We start from the raw sequence: 18548 nt of genomic DNA on the forward strand, positions 1-18548 counted from the left end.
ACAACCAAAATAGCTAAGGTCTTATTCATATAACATAAAAGGAATATGGTTGAACCACCCCGCAGCCTCCAGTTGGAGTAAACCTGGATGACCCATTCTAAGACACATTGCATGCAACGTTTATTCCATAATTTACACTAAGAGATCTTTTCGTGTACACGAACACAAATCGGTACATCATGTATCATAATATAAATGAAGAAAAAATATAATTATCAATGTCTTTCACTTATAGTATGATTGTATTAACTTTCACGTTTTGAATATACTGAAAAATCTCTTCTAGACTCTCATATATTGCATGCTAGCTTGCGATGCTTGTGAGAAAAAAGAAAGATGGCTGAAAACTTTGTTGAATTAGTCAGTATAAAACTTAATAATTAGTCAGCAGAGTGGTGTCTTCCAATTCAAAATATGGTGGCCGCAAAGGTTTATTTGTGGTTTCTAAATTAAGCTCTATTTTTTATCAATTAAGTAACAATCAGTATGTCTCCAAGTGCTATATGTGGTTCCAGCTCACCTTATTATATTAATAGCTCGTGTAATAATATGTAATTAGAATGAGAGAGAGTGAACTAAGGAGGAGTTAGAATAGGGTGAGATTAGAATCAGATTCCTATTAAAACAGTTTATTAAAATTTTCTAGAATCAGAGTAGAAATGGTACGTACTGAACCATATAAGTTGTTTACTCAATTCATATGAATCAAAATGAAAATCAATGTGATTACTAGAATGATCCTATTCTAAGTGATCTATTTTATATGCTAATATTTTTTAATTGTTTTTGTAAAACTTAACAAAAAAAATGAAAACGTTGCGAGAAAAGTTAAAGTTCTTTTCATTTTTGATTTTTGATTTTTTTGGCTTTGAGAACAAAACCTAGCAAAAGAGAAAGGTTATGTCCCCTGTGACCCTCTCCCGTATCTATCTTGTCCACTTTCCGCACCCTATAGCCGCCACCACCTCTCCTCACCTCCTTCAATTCTTTGATTTTATGGGAAAACCTGTTTTGATTTGAGTTGGAGGATGTTGAATTTTGTTATCCCATCAATAAATAAGAAACTAGGTACTCAAGATCTATATGAGATTAAATAAAATTTGGATCCGTTAAATCCATGGCAAGTGTGAGAGAATGACTCTTTACATACACACCCTAATTAATCATTGTCATGTAATATTGATTATGAATTTTCATCTAATTATTGTTGGAGAATAGAGTCCCACATTAGAGAATACAAAAAATAATATATAATTTATGTAGAAATTGTACTTCTGATATCACCGAGATTTTTTGTGATAAAACTCGAAACCTAGCAATAAGCGGTTGGATTGAGACAATATTAGTGGTACAGATGGTGGACCACTTAACGTAAAAAGTTTATCTATTTATTTTTCAATACAATGACATTGAGGTTCTGATTTTGAATTCTCATGTATGTGATGGTGATTCTTATGCTGCTCCATGCATGAATATAAACGAATGAAATTAGATAAAGAATTACATGCTCTCATGTATCTTTCACCCAGCTCCAAGCTAAATGATCAGTTGATAATTATACACCGGATGAAATCAGTAATAATTGTGCTTTCAATTGCTTAGCTCGGAGTGTCGTGCCACTAAAGTTGTCTCCATATGTGAATCCGATTGAATCACACATCATTAGTGCTTCCTTCGATGTTCATGATTGAATTTTATTTGGTAATGTTCGAGTAAAAGAGAGTGCTTTTTTTAAATAGTGTTGTGTTTTTCATTGATACGAAGGGATTGTGTACAATTGATATGATCAATCAGTTCCTTGTAAAGTGGAGTTGACGTACTAACTAGGCAAATATATAAAAGGTAAATATACAACAAATCAGGAATTCGTTTTCAATGATTTTTCAATACTCCTTCAAGTTGGTGCATATATTATGCGAACGAATTCCAAGTCATATCTCTGTATTCTACTTCTGCACTAGAACAGACAACCACATTATGTTTCTTACTCCTCCATGTAACCAAGTTATCCCCAATAAATGTTAGGTAACCTATGTTGAGCGCCTATTGTCAATAGAACCAGCCAAATCTTCATCAATATAACCTTCAACTCTAAGATGGTTATTCTATTTAACAAAATTCCTTTAGCCAAGCCTCCCTTCAAATAACGCAAAATTCTCATTACCGTATTCATATGTGTTGTTCTCTAGGATCATGCCTATATTGAATTACCGCACTCAAGGCATAGGCAAGGTTCGACCTTGTGTGTGCCAAGTACATTAAACGATTTGCTAACTTTTGATATCTCTTTTTGTCAACTCGGCTTACTAACCCTTGGTATCTCCCCTTGTCAACCGGTACTTGATTAGGATCAACACTAAGTTTTAATCCTTGCTCTAATGGTGTAGCTACTGGCTGACAATCTGACATGCCCGTTTCGTGCAACAAACCTATAATATATTTTTGCTCTGTGATAATAAGCTCATTAGCTTAGTCTTACTTCACTATTGAGAAACGAAAGAAGAAAATTCCATAACTATTTCTCGATGCCTCAATCCCTAGAAATATGTAAAGGATCTAAGGTCCTTCATCTCTAATTCTCTATAACAGTATTTTTGCAAGGTCGCACGTTCTTCCAGATCATTCCATGTTACCACCATATCATTTGCATACACAATATGTGCGGTGAGTTTCCCACTTCGCATTTTCAGGAACAGAGTATGATGGGAGTTACTTTGTCTGCAACTAGAATGGTCTCACATATTTTGTGAATCTTTCAATCCATGCTCAAGGACATTGTTTCAAACCATACAAGGATTTCTTTACATGCACACCTTTATTTTGTTTTTATCTTGAGCATTACATCCTAGTGGAAGATCCATATAAATCTTTTCTTTCAAATCTCCAAGAAGAATTCTTCACATCAAACTATTGTAAAGGCCAATTAAAAATGGCAACCAAGGACAACAAAACACAGACTGTGTTGATCTTGGCCACATGGGCAAATGTATATGTATAGTCGATTCCATATTTATGAGTGTACCCTTTTAGCTACCAGTCTCTCCTTAAAGCAATCCACCATCCCATCAGTTGTGTACTTCACATTATAGACTCATTTGCATCCCATAGATTTCTTGCCAATTGGGAAGTCTATGATCTCCCAAGTCACATTCTTCTACTAAGACTTCAAATCTTTATTCATTGCTGCTTGCCAACATAGATCAATTAAAGTCTCTTGCACACTGTTAGGAATAGATACAATAGACAATTGATACACAAATGACTTATTTGATTTTAACAAGTGATTAATAGACGCATACTTAATAGGTATAACACATTAGACTCAGGGTTTGATTTCTTCATCGAATACTAGTATTGCACTAAGGGTCAGCTTCGTAAATAAGTTTAGGAATACATCGGTTCACACGGTTAGGGAGACAACATTGTGGTGGTGCATACGGGCTCAAGACAATTGATATTATTATTAGGGCTCAGAAGTGGTGAGACCGACAATGAGGTAACTAGCGACAGTGAGAAAGCAGGTAGTTAACTGTCCTGCGTCGACTCGTTCCTTTCAAGGTTTTCAACAATGTTTTTTATATGAATGATCACCATTTGTCTCCAAAATGTTACCAGTTAATTCCAAGTCATTCACAACATTATTTTCTTGTGAATGGACACCACTTGTTCCAAGTCATCACTACTTAAATCCAAATCATTTACAATATTGGTATCTGAATTACTATAATTAAGAGTTTGAACATTCATCTAATTCTCCCCTTTGAAGTGAGGACTCAAGATTGTCAAAAAATAAATCATTCTCATGAAAGGAAACATCCATGGTGACAAACATATTTTTCGTCAAAGGGTGATAACAATGATATCCTTTTTTATCTAAAGCATACCCCATAATCACGTACCGTAAGACATAGAACATGATTGATGAGATACGTGATGGAAGTGAGATCTTCTCTCTAATAGGACAAGTGCATCAAGCAAGGAAGCATGATCAATCTCCATAAGCTGACGGTTCTTTCTTTCTGCAATCCTATTTTGTTGTGGAGTATGTGGACATGTAATTTGATGAGCAATACCATGATGATCAAGAAAAGCTTGAAATATAGAGTTCACATACTCGCCCCTATTATCACTCCTGAAAATATGTATTTGTGAATTATGTTGTACTTGTACCATTTTGTGAAATTTCTAAAACAAAGAACTTCACTTTTAGACTTCATCAAACAAACCCAAGTCATACGTGTTCAATCATCAATAATGATAACGAACCAATGAGCATCGCCTAATGTAGCAATTTTAGATAGGGCTGGTTCGGTATGGGATGCCGAACCAAAAACTATGTCCTGATTCTTAAACCAAAGTTTTCGGGAATCCCAATTTCAAGACTGATCCCAAACCAAATTTTCAAGAATCCTGAAATAGTTTCGAGATTTCTGGACAAATCGGGAATCCCGAAATAGTTTTGGGCTATTGGGCTAAAACTTGACATATTGGGCTTTTGGGCTAAAATTTTAGTGAGGGATAGTTGGGTACATGCTGTCTGCTCATACCCCAAACCCTAGAGCCTTTGCATTTGACTACTTAATCAAATCTTGAAAGTAAAACTCTCTGTCGACATACAATAGAACCATGCATCTATAGATCGAGTTATACAAGATTATATATGTTGTCGGCTACCTCTCTGATAATTTCCCAATCGAAGTCAAACTAATTTTATCGTATCTTTTGTTTATGTAGCAAACTTGATCTTGTGTACTGTGTTTTTGTCAAATTTATATGTTGCCCTATTGAAGTTGTAATACACATTCAGATAAGACTTAACTTCATCGACAATTTTGATTCATATATAGTTTCCACTCACTAAATCAAAGATCAGTGCTTGATAATGTTCTTAAAAAGACTCATCATGTTAGTGGCAAAGCAATCATAATAACATAGAAGACTCGGAAATTGCATATTGTTTCTAGACCAACATATGAAAAGTTGAAAACAATAACACTACTAATAAAGCAATGCAAAATGCTTGCCTCCAAATCCTTGGAGGTAGTGTTAAAGACCCCAAAAACTAGTTGAGAAGAATGTTCAACCAGCAATGCTTTCTTTGCTAAAGCTAAGGCCTATAAAAATGGTAGAATCGATTATTTATGAGCTCCAATGTCTAGCAAATTTGTGACAAATTCAAAATGAAAGACAATAAGAATGAAGTGTAAATGTTCGAGGAAAAAACCGATGGAAATTACTTTATTTCTTATGAAAATTGGTGAGAAGAACATGCTCAGAGGGTAGAAACACTAAAATTTCTAATACTATCGTTTAGCCATTACATATCTTCTACCTCAATATCAGTTCCAAGTGCTAAATTTCACAAACCCTAATCTAGAATTCGAACCCTAAATTAAATTTCAAAATCTAAATTAATTCCAAAATTTACCTGATTTGGGGGAGAATCGGTGCACAGTGCACTGGAATCTGGATGAAGAAATTGAGAGAGAGATAGATCAAAAAGGTGAGCAGCGCCGATCGTCGTGGCTCTGCCTCTATGCCGTGAAGGAAAGCTTATCCATAGTGAGGGTCTGAGGGATGAGAAGTTGAGAGAGATAGATCAGAGAGGTGATAGGTCAGTCGAGAGAGAAGTGAGTCACTTATGTGATGTGGGTGTGGCCAGATTCAAAGATAGAGATAGAAATTGGCGAGGAGGGTGGTGAGGTGAGGTCTGAGCTAAGGTGAGGTCAAGTCGAGAGACGGAGAAAGAGAGTGATTGAGTTTCTGAGGGTTTGATTTGTATTTAATGGTCGAGATTAAATCTCAACCAAATCCGACAGTTGTTACAATTCTAAATATATATATTTAAAATTAAATAATTTTTTTTTTTATTTCGGTTCGGTTCGGGATTACCAAAAGAATGAAAATGTGAGACCGATTTCCATATAGAAAGTTCAGGATCGGTTCGGTATTTGGTACCGAAATTTTTGGGATTTTCAGTTTGGAATTTTTTCGGTTTGGTTTCAGGATTTTTTCAGTTCGGTTTGGAATATTCGGTATTTTTTTTCCACCCCTAGTTTTAGATGGTCCCTAAATATCAGAAAGGATTATCATAAATGAAGTTGAACACTTATTTAAACTTGATGGAAACGAAGTATGATAAATTTTAGCCAGTTCACAAATATCACATTCAAAACTAGAAACATCATATTGAAGAGATACGCTAGAAAACAAATCCTACAAATAACCGGAAAAAGCATGTCCAAGGCGACGATGCCACAACCAAACATCTGAATTTTAATTCTTCTCCTCGTGAGAACGTTCCACGGAAAGAGCTTGAGTTAACAAACTAGTATTGTTAAATATTACCTCCAAGTAGTAGATTTTTCCCTTTATATTGGCATAACCTATCATCTTGAAAGTCCGAATGTTCTTAAAAACACAAAAATAAGGGCAAAAGGTCACGAGACAATGTAAAGGCGACAATGATTTGAGCAGCAGATAATAAATTATAATCTAGGGAAGGAACTAGAAGTACGATATCAAGATTAAGGGTATTGGAAAGCGATATAACGCCTTCCCCAATAATGTGGGCAGCATTGCCATTGGCAACACTCTCAACAATTTTGGTGAATCGTTTTAGGGCATGTACCTTCCTAAAATCACAACTCATATGTTCAGTAGCACTAAAAATAATTATTCATGTATAATTCGTAACAAAAGCAGAAACATTTAAAACTTTATCATCGTTACCTGAGTTAGTGAGCAATGCAAACACTTTCTTGTTTATATGTTCATAATCTTCCTTAGTTTCGACAATCGTGGCACACAACTTGTTCTTCCTTAGTTTCGACAATCGTGGCACACAACTTGTTATAGCGGGGATCACGAGTCTTGTACCAATTATCAAGATAGCCAACAAGCTCGGAACATTGATTTTTGAAATGTCCCTTCAAGCCACAGTGAGGAGATTTGCTAGGTACACGATAGGAGGAATAACTAGGTGTATTTTGTTGGTCCAATTGTCCGGGCGAAGAATTTTGTTGGCTCTTGCCAATTAAGTGAAAGGTTGAATCAACCATATTAACATAAGTATTTTGTCCAAAGGAGAAATTTTTATGTGTACCACTTGGTTGATAGAAGTGGACTCCTTAGTTCACGTGCTCCATTTACGATGTGTTTTATAATACCTCTCTATTTATATTATAACATGTAGTGTATTGAGTTGCTTTTCGAGTAAAAGAAAAACCTCTCCCTTCAAAGAACATCAGTAAACTATGTACGGGATAAACCTGGACCTAGACGGCAGATTTGATATTTTGACCACACACCATATGAAAAAAGTTGTTGAATGAGCCACCAAAATTTACCTTGAAAAAGTAATTACCACTCTTTCTTTTCTTGGTAGGAAAACTGTTTCCCATTATATAAGAATCCATGATTCCAAAGTTTGTAAAACATGAGGTTGGATCAACGCCACATGCACACTTCCAAAGACTAGAGCTCAACCAAAGATTTCCCAATGCCTGCCTGCCTGTAAAAAAAGTATTAAAATATTGAAAGTGCAGTCTGTCTCTCATTCCATGTGAAGGCTCCTCTCTCTTTCTCTCTCCTCCTCTCTCTCTCTCATACATTATATAAGAAGCCGTTTCGGAAACCTTTTGCCTCACTCCTCGTCCTTTTTTGTTGTTCCCTCCTGATTTCTTGTCCTGAAAGTCGAAAAACTGAAAATTGTGGATCGGAACCCAAGGGAATGGGTTTCCTGTTCAGAGCTCTGTTTTTTACTCTGTTTTTAGTTTCCCACCAAACAAAAGCACAGGTATTCAATTCCTCCTACAATAATGCTCTTCCGTCTGCTTCTGCTACCAGTACTAGCAGCTCAGTGGCCAGAAAGCTCGCAGGAAAATGCAACTGGTTCCGCGGTACATGGGTCTACGATGCTTCTTCTAAACCCCCCTACTACTCTTCCACCTGTCCCTTCGTAGATCCGCAGTTCGACTGCTTAAAGTACGGCCGTCCCGACACCGCTTTCCTCAAATACCGATGGCAACCCTTCTCCTGCGCCCTTCCAAGGTACTCAATTCGGTAATTCAGCGTGAGAGGTGTACAACGGGCCGAGCTGGCAGTAGTTGCAATGCGAACTCAACTTAACCAAAGCTGAGCTCAATTGTGAATTCTGACTAGTACAGAAAATGAACGGTCATGATTGAGTTAAGAAGATACTGTTTTTGTTTTTGTTTTTGCAGGTTCAATGGGTTGTATTTCTTGGAGAAATGGAGGGGGAAGAAGATCATGTTCGTGGGAGACTCACTGAGTTTCAATCAGTGGGTGTCATTAACATGTATGCTTCATGCATGGGTGCCAAATTCTAGGACTTCATATGTTAAGAAAGATGGTTTAGCTTCAGTCACATTCCAGGTAATTCTAACTTTTTTTTTGGGGGGAAATAGATAATTCCAACTTGCTAATTCCTTGTTCAAGTCTTTGTTTTTACTTTTTTTCTGTTTTTTTTTTTTTTTTTTTTGGTGTGTTTGAAATCACTTTATAAATTGAATAGAATCATTGGATGAAATAGTGCTTTGCATGTTTTGTCCCTTTTCACTCTTTAGCTTTCAAGAAAAGGCAATTAAAGTTTTTTTCTTCCCTTCAAAATTTTTTTGGAAGAAAATTGAGTTTTATAAGTCTTGAGTCAATCACAATCTACAATAGCTGGATTTGAATGATTAGATTTTAATGGTGACGTTTTAACCGTTTAATTATCATTGCATAACATACATTAGTATACTGAAAAAAAGAAACCGTAATTCATGCTATACTAGTAGTAAGTAGTAGTAAATGATTCATATGAGAGGTGGCGAGATTGATTGAGTTGATTTCTATAGGAATTGTGTTGTGTGCGCGTGTGTGGAGTGTGTGAAAGCAGTTAAACGGGGAGCGTGATTGGTGTTTATTAGGCCTTTTCACTGTGCAGGGAGGCTACGTCAGAGGTTATTCTTTCCTGCCTCAACAAAAATGAAAATAATAACAAAACTAAACAAAAATTGAATTTGCTTGCTATGTATTTTTGTGGGGAAATTTCAAATGATAATGATAGGAGGACTATGTATTGCTGAAAACAACTTACATGTGACACATGATATTCGGTATTAATGACATAAGAATATATGAACAAAATTTATACGTGTTTTTATTTTATTGACATGACACACCATTTAAGTTAGTAATGATATTGTATTATTGTTTGGATTATATGTGAACCAAACTAACCTATTGATGAATAAATAAGAAAGACAAACAAATAGTTCAATGTCATTACTAGTGTTGGCCACTCAATACAAGACACTCATTTTTGTGATAGGTTCTTACCCACTATTGCTAGAAATATTTTTCTATTTGATTGTACTAAGAACGGTTGTACTAGAGATTTCTCTCTTTAATTAGATTTATTTTTCTATATATATATATATAATAAAATAAAAAAGAATACGTTGAAAGTTGCCATTCTTTTCAAAGTTGTGTTAGATTGAAGTTTGTAACACTCAATTCTAGTGCCTTAATTGACAAAGATGGTAATCATCCATCCATTGCGTTTGCAGCATATGGTCTTTCCAAATTTAGACATGTAGTTAGCTAATATAACATATATGACACGACACTCCCATCATAGGATGACCCACTTAACCAATCATTAAGCCAAAATGAAAACTTGTATTTGTTCTTAGATCTGTAATTTTATTCATTTAGTCTTCAACAATATTATCCTTGTATTAAAAATGGACTTTTGGAGGTAGGCAGACTTTGTGAGTCCGCGACTGTAGGTGCAGAGATGAATACTCTTTATTTACTTAATTATAAGTTTTTTTAATTAACTAGTATTACAATTTAATAGTATATTTCAGCACTTGTAAATGAGAAATTTTAAATTCAACTCACATAGATAACGATGACGTATTATATTTGTGTTGAGTTGGATGTTTAGTTAGTCCGCACTCCATTGTATGGCCTAATCCTATCTTCATCGTATGACAGAAAGAATAAGCATCACTTATAAAACTAATAACAATTGAGTGCGCACAAATGTTTTCACTATGTTGGACCACCTAACAGCTTTCACTATTATTTTCAAGTATTGAGCTAGATATATATGGTATGGTATTTAACTTTGATAATTTCACAAATTAAAAAACAAAAAAAAATTGTAATTTTGTTTTTAAAAAGTAATATTTTTGTTGGACTGCAGGACTATGGAGTACAAATACTGCTGTATCGCACACCATACTTGGTAGATCTTGTCAACGAGAAGGTTGGACGAGTGTTGAAGCTTGACTCAATTACGGATGGCAACGCATGGAGAGGCATGGACATGTTGATCTTCGACACGTGGCACTGGTGGACTCACACTGGAAGAGCACAGCCGTACGTATATATATGTATATGTATATGTATATGTATATGTGTATATATATATATATATATATTATATAGTTCACATGCACTGTTTTGTTGTTTTTATTAACGTACGAAGAGGGTGACAATAATATTTGGGGCGCCTGCTGCCTGCTGCCTGCTGCCTGCTGCAGATGGGACTATCTTGAAGAAAGGGGTAAATTGTACAAAGATATGAACCGTCTGATCGCATTTTACAAAGGAATGACAACTTGGGCCAGATGGGTCGACCGAAATGTCGATCCTTCCAAAACCAAGGTCTTCTTCCAAGGCATTTCTCCTACCCATTACCTGTGAGTAATTCCATCTTCAATCTCCTTTCTGTTCTATTGTTTTTGAAGATGAGTTTTTCTCTCCTGCGCATGTGGATCGCCCACATGATTTGGACAAGTGACTCGGATGACGTGGACGACGATATGTTGCAACTAAATATTCTTAATAACGTTATATTGACGTATTGTTACAAAATCAACAATATCGACATCATATCAATAATATCTATTGAATATGAATGTCGTTGCCACGATGTTGATATTCAATTGCAATATCGTCAGGTGTGTAGGCCGAGTTGCTCTTTGGGTCATGCACAACCCATGCACACGGTCCATTTTTGCATAGGAGAAAACTGTTTTAAGAATATGTAACGATTAATTATCCAGTGCGCATAAACTTTTCTATTTGTGTGATGCAGATGTCAAATTGTGATTATTATGTTTTTTAAAACCCAAATCCTTTTTATTATCCTATATTTTGCTTTGTGAAAATAAACAATAAGTGATTAAGTGGGAATTAATTGAATCTTATTTGTTTGTGAAATAATTAGGGGAAGGGATTGGAATCAGCCAACAAGATCATGCGCAAGTGAAGTACAACCATACTTTGGGAGGAAGTATCCAGCAGGAGTACCTTTGTCTTGGGTTGTAGTCAACAAAGTGTTGGCTAGGATTAAGAAACCAGTCTATCTTCTCGACATCACATTTCTCTCCCAAATCCGCAAAGATGCACACCCATCCAAGTACAGCAGCGAGCACGGCACGGACTGCAGCCACTGGTGCCTTCCCGGCCTGCCGGATACTTGGAACCAGCTCCTCTATGCTGCTCTATTTGCTTGAAAATATTAACAACCATTAGGAACATTGTTGTATTTAATTAGTCATTCATTCTTGAAAGAAACTCTCATTGTTTCAGGAAAAGGTAGGGTTTTTCTTTTCCTTGTTTTGTTTTTGCATTTTACTTGCGCATGCATTTGAGCAATAAGAGTGTTCTTCGGTCGTGATTCAATTGTATATGAATACAGTTTAATTGATCTCTTGAATCGTAGAAACTTCCCTCAAATTAGAAAAACAAATTGGTGATTGAGCTGAGCTTGCAGCATCTGTTACGTACTTTCTGAACCAAATTGCTTCTCGCTTGTGAGCTATATGGTTTATTTGGATTAGAACTCTACAGGTAAGAAAAACTGGGCCAATACCCGTTTGTGCTTCTTTTTGGTAAGAATCAAAATTGTAATTATGAATTAGTCATTTGTTCACTAGGACTAGGGATGGGCAATGATTATGGAGGGTGGGTAACCACGGTTATTTACCCATAACCATTATATTTATACCCGCATAACCGTTTACCCGTTAAGTAATTGCATAAACGGTTGTACAAATACCCATAACTGTTTATAAACGGTTAATCATACCCATAACCATGTACCCATTTAACCATAACCGTTTATCCATTTAACCATAACCATTTACCCGTTTTTGAACCCGTTTATCCTTTTTTTACCCATTTACCCCTTTTTCACCCGTCTACATGTTTTTTTTTTTTAACAACTTGAAAATTACAAAAGAAAATTTTGTCATAATTTTCATTTTCTAACAATTAAACACCATTTTACGTACATTTTAGCATGCATTTCCCTATTTTAATCATTTAAGTTCTCATACAATTCCAATAATTGAAATAATAGTTTACGAACAATATTTTTCTGCTACACTCAAGCACAAAAACAATCTTACAAAAATAATAGTTTGCAACCGTGCAAAGCAGTACCGTCTGATGGGCATACACAGCAGTTGGACCACAAAGTTACATATATTACTCTCTGCATAATCTTTCCGATTTTCGATTCAAACTGATGGGCATGTCAAGCACATTGGACACATTATCCAACCATTTGATCTTTCTATAAGCATTTCCCTATTATTTTTGTGCTTTGCGACGAAGATGGGAGAGAGGGCAACGAGGAGGGAGAGATGAGTGGGGACCAGGTGTTTGAGACTCTGAGTCTGGAGGAGAGATTGAAAATTTAGGGTTTTTAATAAATTTTATTTTACATATATTAAATTAAATGGGTAAATGGATATCCATTATAACCGCAGGTAATACCCATAACCGATGGATACCCATTATAACCGCGGGTAATACCCATAATCATCCATTTAAATTTCACGAATAAACGGTTATACCTACAACCATTTGTTCGTCTAAACAGTTACCCATAACCGTAACAATGAACTTTAAATGGACGGGTAACCGCGGTTACCCAAACCCATGGGTATTTTGCCCATCCTTAACTAAGACCCTTTATTTTATTTTATTTTTTTGTCAAACGACAAATTTTATTAGATTAGCCACCAACAGGGTTTCAACCCACGCCGTCATGCAAACTATGGTAAAGGGCCACTTCCATTTGTTCACTAAGACCTATTTCAACACTTGGAGTAAACTCAAATTTTAGGTTCTAAAACCTTCCATTTGGGGACTACATTTTTGTTTTGGAATTGATATGGATTAAGCCACTTAGTACTACGATCTAGTGGTATTCTTCTTCACTGGTAAGTGAGAGGTCTTAGGTTCGACTCTCGCCAAATGTGAATTTAAATCACATTATTGCTAGCCCATTGTGAAGCTTAATCTACTTCCTCACCCTCTTAGTGTAGATAATATCGTTTGTTTCAAAAGAAAAAAAAACTACCACAACTTACTCCAACCCTTGGGCCAAATATGATTTTTAACCCAAAACTCATTTTGGGGCAAATTTAAGCCAAAAGTCCCCCTTGGTTTATATTTATAAATTCATTGAATCAACTGTTAATATATAAAATGATCAAATCCAATGGGTAAAAAAAAATTAATGGTTCAAATTTAATCAAACGGCTAAAATAATTATAAAAAAAATCCTTCATGGGTTTCATATTCTTTTATAGTGTTCAATGAGTTTCATGATATCGGTTTAGTGATTCTTCAATATTTATCGGAATCTAAATACTTTTAAGTTAAACGAGAATGATGACACATGTTATCCATTAAAATGAGAATTAGGTTCAAAATGTAAAAGTTGCTAGCATTTCTTATGCATATATACCAAGAGGGGAGGAATGATAACATAAATAGAATCCATTTTCCTTGAGATGAAATTTCAAAGATGCTTTGAGAAGTTAATAGTTAAAACCCCTAAACATCAACTGTTATAGTTTGGTGATAAGTGTTGTCAACCAAAATCTGAGTTATTCATAGTTCATACTGGACGTGGTCATTTCAATTCTCACCGAATCAAACTTTTCCATACCAACTTTCAAAATATTTGGCCAAACTCGGACAAGTATACAGAAAAAAAAAACTTCTTTATGAAATAGAAGTGTAATTACGGGTATTTTTTTTTTTTTACTTTAGTTATATTTAATGAAAAAGCATTTTGTCTCAAATACCTAGTACATAAAAGGGTGACAGAAGTTTTATTGACAATTATTATTATATGAAGACAAATTTCTTAAGACGAAGAATATAAAAATTCTAACTTACATATCCGATCTATTCCTCCATAGAGTAAGAAGCAAGCATTCACTTGAAGTATCATCTCTAACTGCATGCATTTGGTACATAGATAGCTAAATGAACTGATAAGTAGTTAAGGACGTAGGATGTAATGAAGCGCGCGATCCGAATTCAACACACATGCCAAGTGTTTTTCAAACTGAGGAATTTGACCTCCGTGGCAGCTGGAGGCTCTCCCACGTGTCAGCAGACATTAAAATGTTCCAGGAGGATCCTCTCCGGATTCTCTTTGTGAGGATTCATGTGATCCTCAAATTATGACCGTTTATCGTATATCATGCGATCTATTTTCATCAGGTACTATTTATATTTAATTTTAAATAAAAGTATTTAAAATAATTTCTAATCATACGATACATGATAAACGAATATTATTTAAAGATCTTCAGGATCTTCACAAAATGATCCGAAGAGGATCCTCATTCTAAAATGTTGGATTATGTTAAGAGTAATGCCAGTCTGAAACAGTTCGACGTATGAGTTGTTGGGTAGCATGGCATCTGACTCTCAAGACCAAATGTGTCAATAAGCGACCACGTGGCACTTTCTCACCCAACAGATGTCGCCCTTTATGCATATACTACGAGAGATTTTTAATGTGACCGGCATACGTGGTGGTGCACCACATGTCACTATATAAATAATGGAATATGTATGTTAAAAAGTTAATAACATAAAAAAAAAATTTCAACTACTTACATAAAAACGTATAATGTACCACCTGTGTTCTCGTCACAATAAAAAATTTCTCATATACTACGTCCTTACCAACCTACACGTGGCTTCCTGTTTTTAATCCCTATCCTCCAACCACCACTCTCCCACTTCTGAAACCCTAATCAAATTATAGCGAAAGAAAAATAAAAAAACCTTTGTATTGAATATTACCTAATCAAACAGCTAGCGCTCTGGTTTGTATCAAGAAAAAAAGGACGGAATATATAAGGAAATGGCTTCTGAGCAGCAGCAAAGAAGGGAAAACACAACACCGGAGAGGGAGGTGTACATAGAGAAAGACAAGGTGCCCAAGATGACGACGCACTTTGAGGCTCTGACGGTGCATGCTGCTGATACGAGAGCTGGAAGGAAAGACACTTCTCTCGACAGCAGCAGCAAGCAGTCATCGCAGCATGACGATAAATTAGCCTCGATGAGGAGTGGGAATACGGTGGGAGATGTGGGGATGGGGAAAGCAAGAGAGACTTATGAGATCAGGTCTCATAAGCTCGAGTCGCTTAGGGATACTCAGGCGTCGACAAGGGATGACGGACAGAGAGAATTGCAAGCTGACAAGGTGGAGGATAAAGAAGCTGAGTCTAAAAAGAAGAGCCAAGTTGGAGGTGGTCAAGGACAAGGTGGAACTCAAGGCCAATCTCTTGGGAAATTGAACACCGCCAAGGTGAAGGTCAAGGTCAAGCTGGTGGTCATACATTTGAACAACGCCATGAAACTAAAAGTCATGGTAGGGTTCAAGGCGGAGCTCATTCATTTAAACAGCACCATGAAGGTAAACGTCAAGGTGGAGCTCGTCAGTCAGTAGGGATGACTGCAGATCAGTGTCAAGGTGAAGCCCAAGGCCGCTATTTTGCAAGGGCCGAAGAGCTTCAAGGAGGACAAGGACAAGGTTGAGGTCTTCAGTCGGTCAGGAAGTTTGAAGTGAGTAGTGGTGAGCAAGAGAAGCAGGTTGGATCAATGAAGGCCGAGAAAGTAGTGAGATTAATAATGAATGTAGACGCACACAAATACATGAGGATGTGGAGAAAATGACTCTTAGGGGGGAAGACAACAAGCTGCAAGGCCAACAAAAGCAGCAGCAACAAGCTTCTAAAGAAAAACAAGGCTTTGAGTCTGAGAGGAAAAGCACACAAGAGAGCAACAGTACTCAAGAGACTAAGAGAAGCAAAGAACAACCATCTTTGGAAGAAGTTTCACAGAAGAGAGGAACAGCTCTGCAGAATTTTGTGGAGGTGATTGTTAAGGATAATAAATGATCACCATATCACAGTGCACTCAAGGTACCAGATAGATACTTACCTTAGTGGTTAAGTAATCTACCTTAGTGATTAAGTAATTAGTAGATAGGGTTGTTATGTAAGAGTGGTGACTAGCAATAATAGACAATTATTTATAAGTCTATATCTCTTTGTAAAGTGTACTGTGGAAGCTAATGAGAATTCATTCTTCACATATCTATTCTCTCTCTACAAACTCTCTCTCTCTCTCTCTCTCTCTCTATCTCTCTCTCTCTCTTGATTTCTGCAACATGTTAGAATTCTACATGGTATCACCGCCATAGTCTCACGACGAATCGATCATTTGCTTCCGATTTTCTGCAATTTTCTTGGCTGCCAAACAGGTCTTACCTAATTTTTCTTACTTTTCTCTCGCAAATCTTCTGCACAATTGCGATGTCTACTGCGATGAATTTCGCCGACTATTTCTCTCTGGCCACCTCTTCTGGTCTTCATTATCCTCGAGATGCTTTTAATTCCTTCTCAATCTTTCTATCTTTGATCACTGTCCAAAATATTGCCTGCATGGTACCTACCAAGTTGAATTGGCAGAACTACAATACCTGGCGTAGCCTTTTCACGCCTGTGTTGAAACGCTACAAGATTTTTGGTCTTGTTAATGGAGATGATGTTTGTCCTCCTGAGTGTATCTCTGATTCCTCTAGATCTCGTGTTCCTAATCCTGCTTATGAGACAGTGGCGAAACCAGGATTTACGAAGGGGAGGGGCGAAATTCAAAAGAGTCCAAGGTTCAATCAAAGCAGTTGCTTTCACATTGGAGAGTGCAAAGTTTTGAGTCAATATTCATAACAAAAAACACTCTCCACCTAAGCGATTGTAAGCGGTAATATCAAACCATGTAAAAAAGCTTAAATTGGTTATGTTGATGCACTAAATCAGTGAGGACTTTGGTACAACAGAAAGTGTTAAGTTTGTGACCTTTGCTAGATTGCTCCGATTACTAGTGTGGATAAGTATGTAAATGGATAAGGACAGGGAAGCAAACACAAGATGTACGTGGTTCACCCAGATTGGCTACTTCCATGAAGTTGAGGAGTTCTCATTAATTGTGAAGGGTTTACACAAGTACATAGGTTCAAACTCTCCTTTAGTGAGTACTAGTGAATAATTTAGTACAAATGACGTTAGAAAATATTGTGGGAGAATGATCTCTTTTTATAGAAGAGTTTCTAGCTGTTATGACATTGACATGTGTTGTGTTGTGATTGGCTTCTAATGTTGACACTTGTCGCGCTGTGATTGGGTTCTGATATTGACACGTGTTGCACTGTGATTGGCCTCCTGGTTGGAGGGAAACTCTTATGGGTTCTTGATGGTATAACGTTGACCGGTGCTCAATAGTTTCGGGAATAGTCAAGTATGGTACAAACAGTGGTCCCCTAAGTTCCCGAGTGAGGGAAGCTCCTCAGTTGGGGACTTGCAAGATCTAAGTCGTCGAGTAATCACGAAAATTCTAAGTACCGAAGTGTGGTATCATCTTCACTTGCCTTATCTGTCTCATAGGTAAATGTGGCATCTTCTCTGGAAGTACTCTTCCTCCATCTAGGGGTGGTATCTTTAACCGGTGGAGATGCACAAGGTAATGTATCAATTTCACTTGACGCTTACTTGTAGTTTCAGGCTTGGTCAAGCGCGATACAAACCATGTAGTAGGAGTCCCCCAAGTCGTCGAGCTAGGAGATTTGCCGAAAGAGGTGATAGACAAGGTAAGCAATCAGAGCTCGAGCAATCAGTCCCAGACCAAAAGTTTGATTTCAAGTTCCGGCTGATTGTTCTCATTCTCCCTATCTTGCAGGTAGCATGAAGGATAAAGAGAAGAAAAAAGAGAAAATATGATATGAGATACTTTTGCTTTTGAAGAAGTAACTTTCCACAGACTTATTCTTGAACTGGGCTGGAGGGTTTTCTGGTTTCCTCCAGAGTATAAGGCTGACTCAAAAATTTGAGGGTCAAAACAAGTCCATCAAATCTAGAGTACATTCGACCCTGATGATGGGATACTTTTGCTATTGACAAAGTAGTGGATGTATTGGCATGTGTTCTGTTACGCTTGTCTCCACATGCTTCCTTGTATCCTTCTCACTTGCCCTATCTGTTCCTCAGGCAGATGTGGTATATTCTCTGGAAGCATACGATGTTGAAGATAAGTACTCAAGAGCAATGCCAGGTAAGTAATTAGGCAAGGGGTTCTAGGCAGTCAGTTCCTGACTGGAAGCTTGATTCTAAATGCTGACTGATTGCTCTATTTCTTCTTGTCTTGCA

The 18548-nt window shown here is 36.7% G+C and overlaps 2 protein-coding genes across 2 annotated transcripts; both read left to right on the forward strand.

Annotated features, from left to right (window-relative positions):
* Positions 1 to 7447: 7447 nt before the first annotated feature.
* On the forward strand, positions 7448 to 11773 carry LOC126582725 (protein trichome birefringence-like 39). The gene is made up of 5 exons (XM_050246900.1): positions 7448 to 8052; positions 8226 to 8397; positions 10220 to 10395; positions 10560 to 10718; positions 11249 to 11773. The coding sequence occupies exons 1-5, from the start codon at positions 7733 to 7735 to the stop codon at positions 11535 to 11537; spliced, it is 1116 nt and encodes a 371-aa protein (XP_050102857.1). The 5' UTR covers positions 7448 to 7732; the 3' UTR covers positions 11538 to 11773.
* A 3376-nt stretch (positions 11774 to 15149) lies between these two features.
* On the forward strand, positions 15150 to 15793 carry LOC126633936 (seed biotin-containing protein SBP65-like). Its single transcript, XM_050304456.1, has one exon. It carries the CDS (start codon positions 15203 to 15205, stop codon positions 15791 to 15793), a length of 591 nt encoding a protein of 196 aa, XP_050160413.1. The 5' UTR covers positions 15150 to 15202.
* Positions 15794 to 18548: the final 2755 nt, after the last annotated feature.

Source organism: Malus sylvestris, chromosome 9, assembly GCF_916048215.2.
Source record: "Malus sylvestris chromosome 9, drMalSylv7.2, whole genome shotgun sequence".
NCBI classification, from domain to species: Eukaryota; Viridiplantae; Streptophyta; class Magnoliopsida; order Rosales; family Rosaceae; genus Malus; species Malus sylvestris.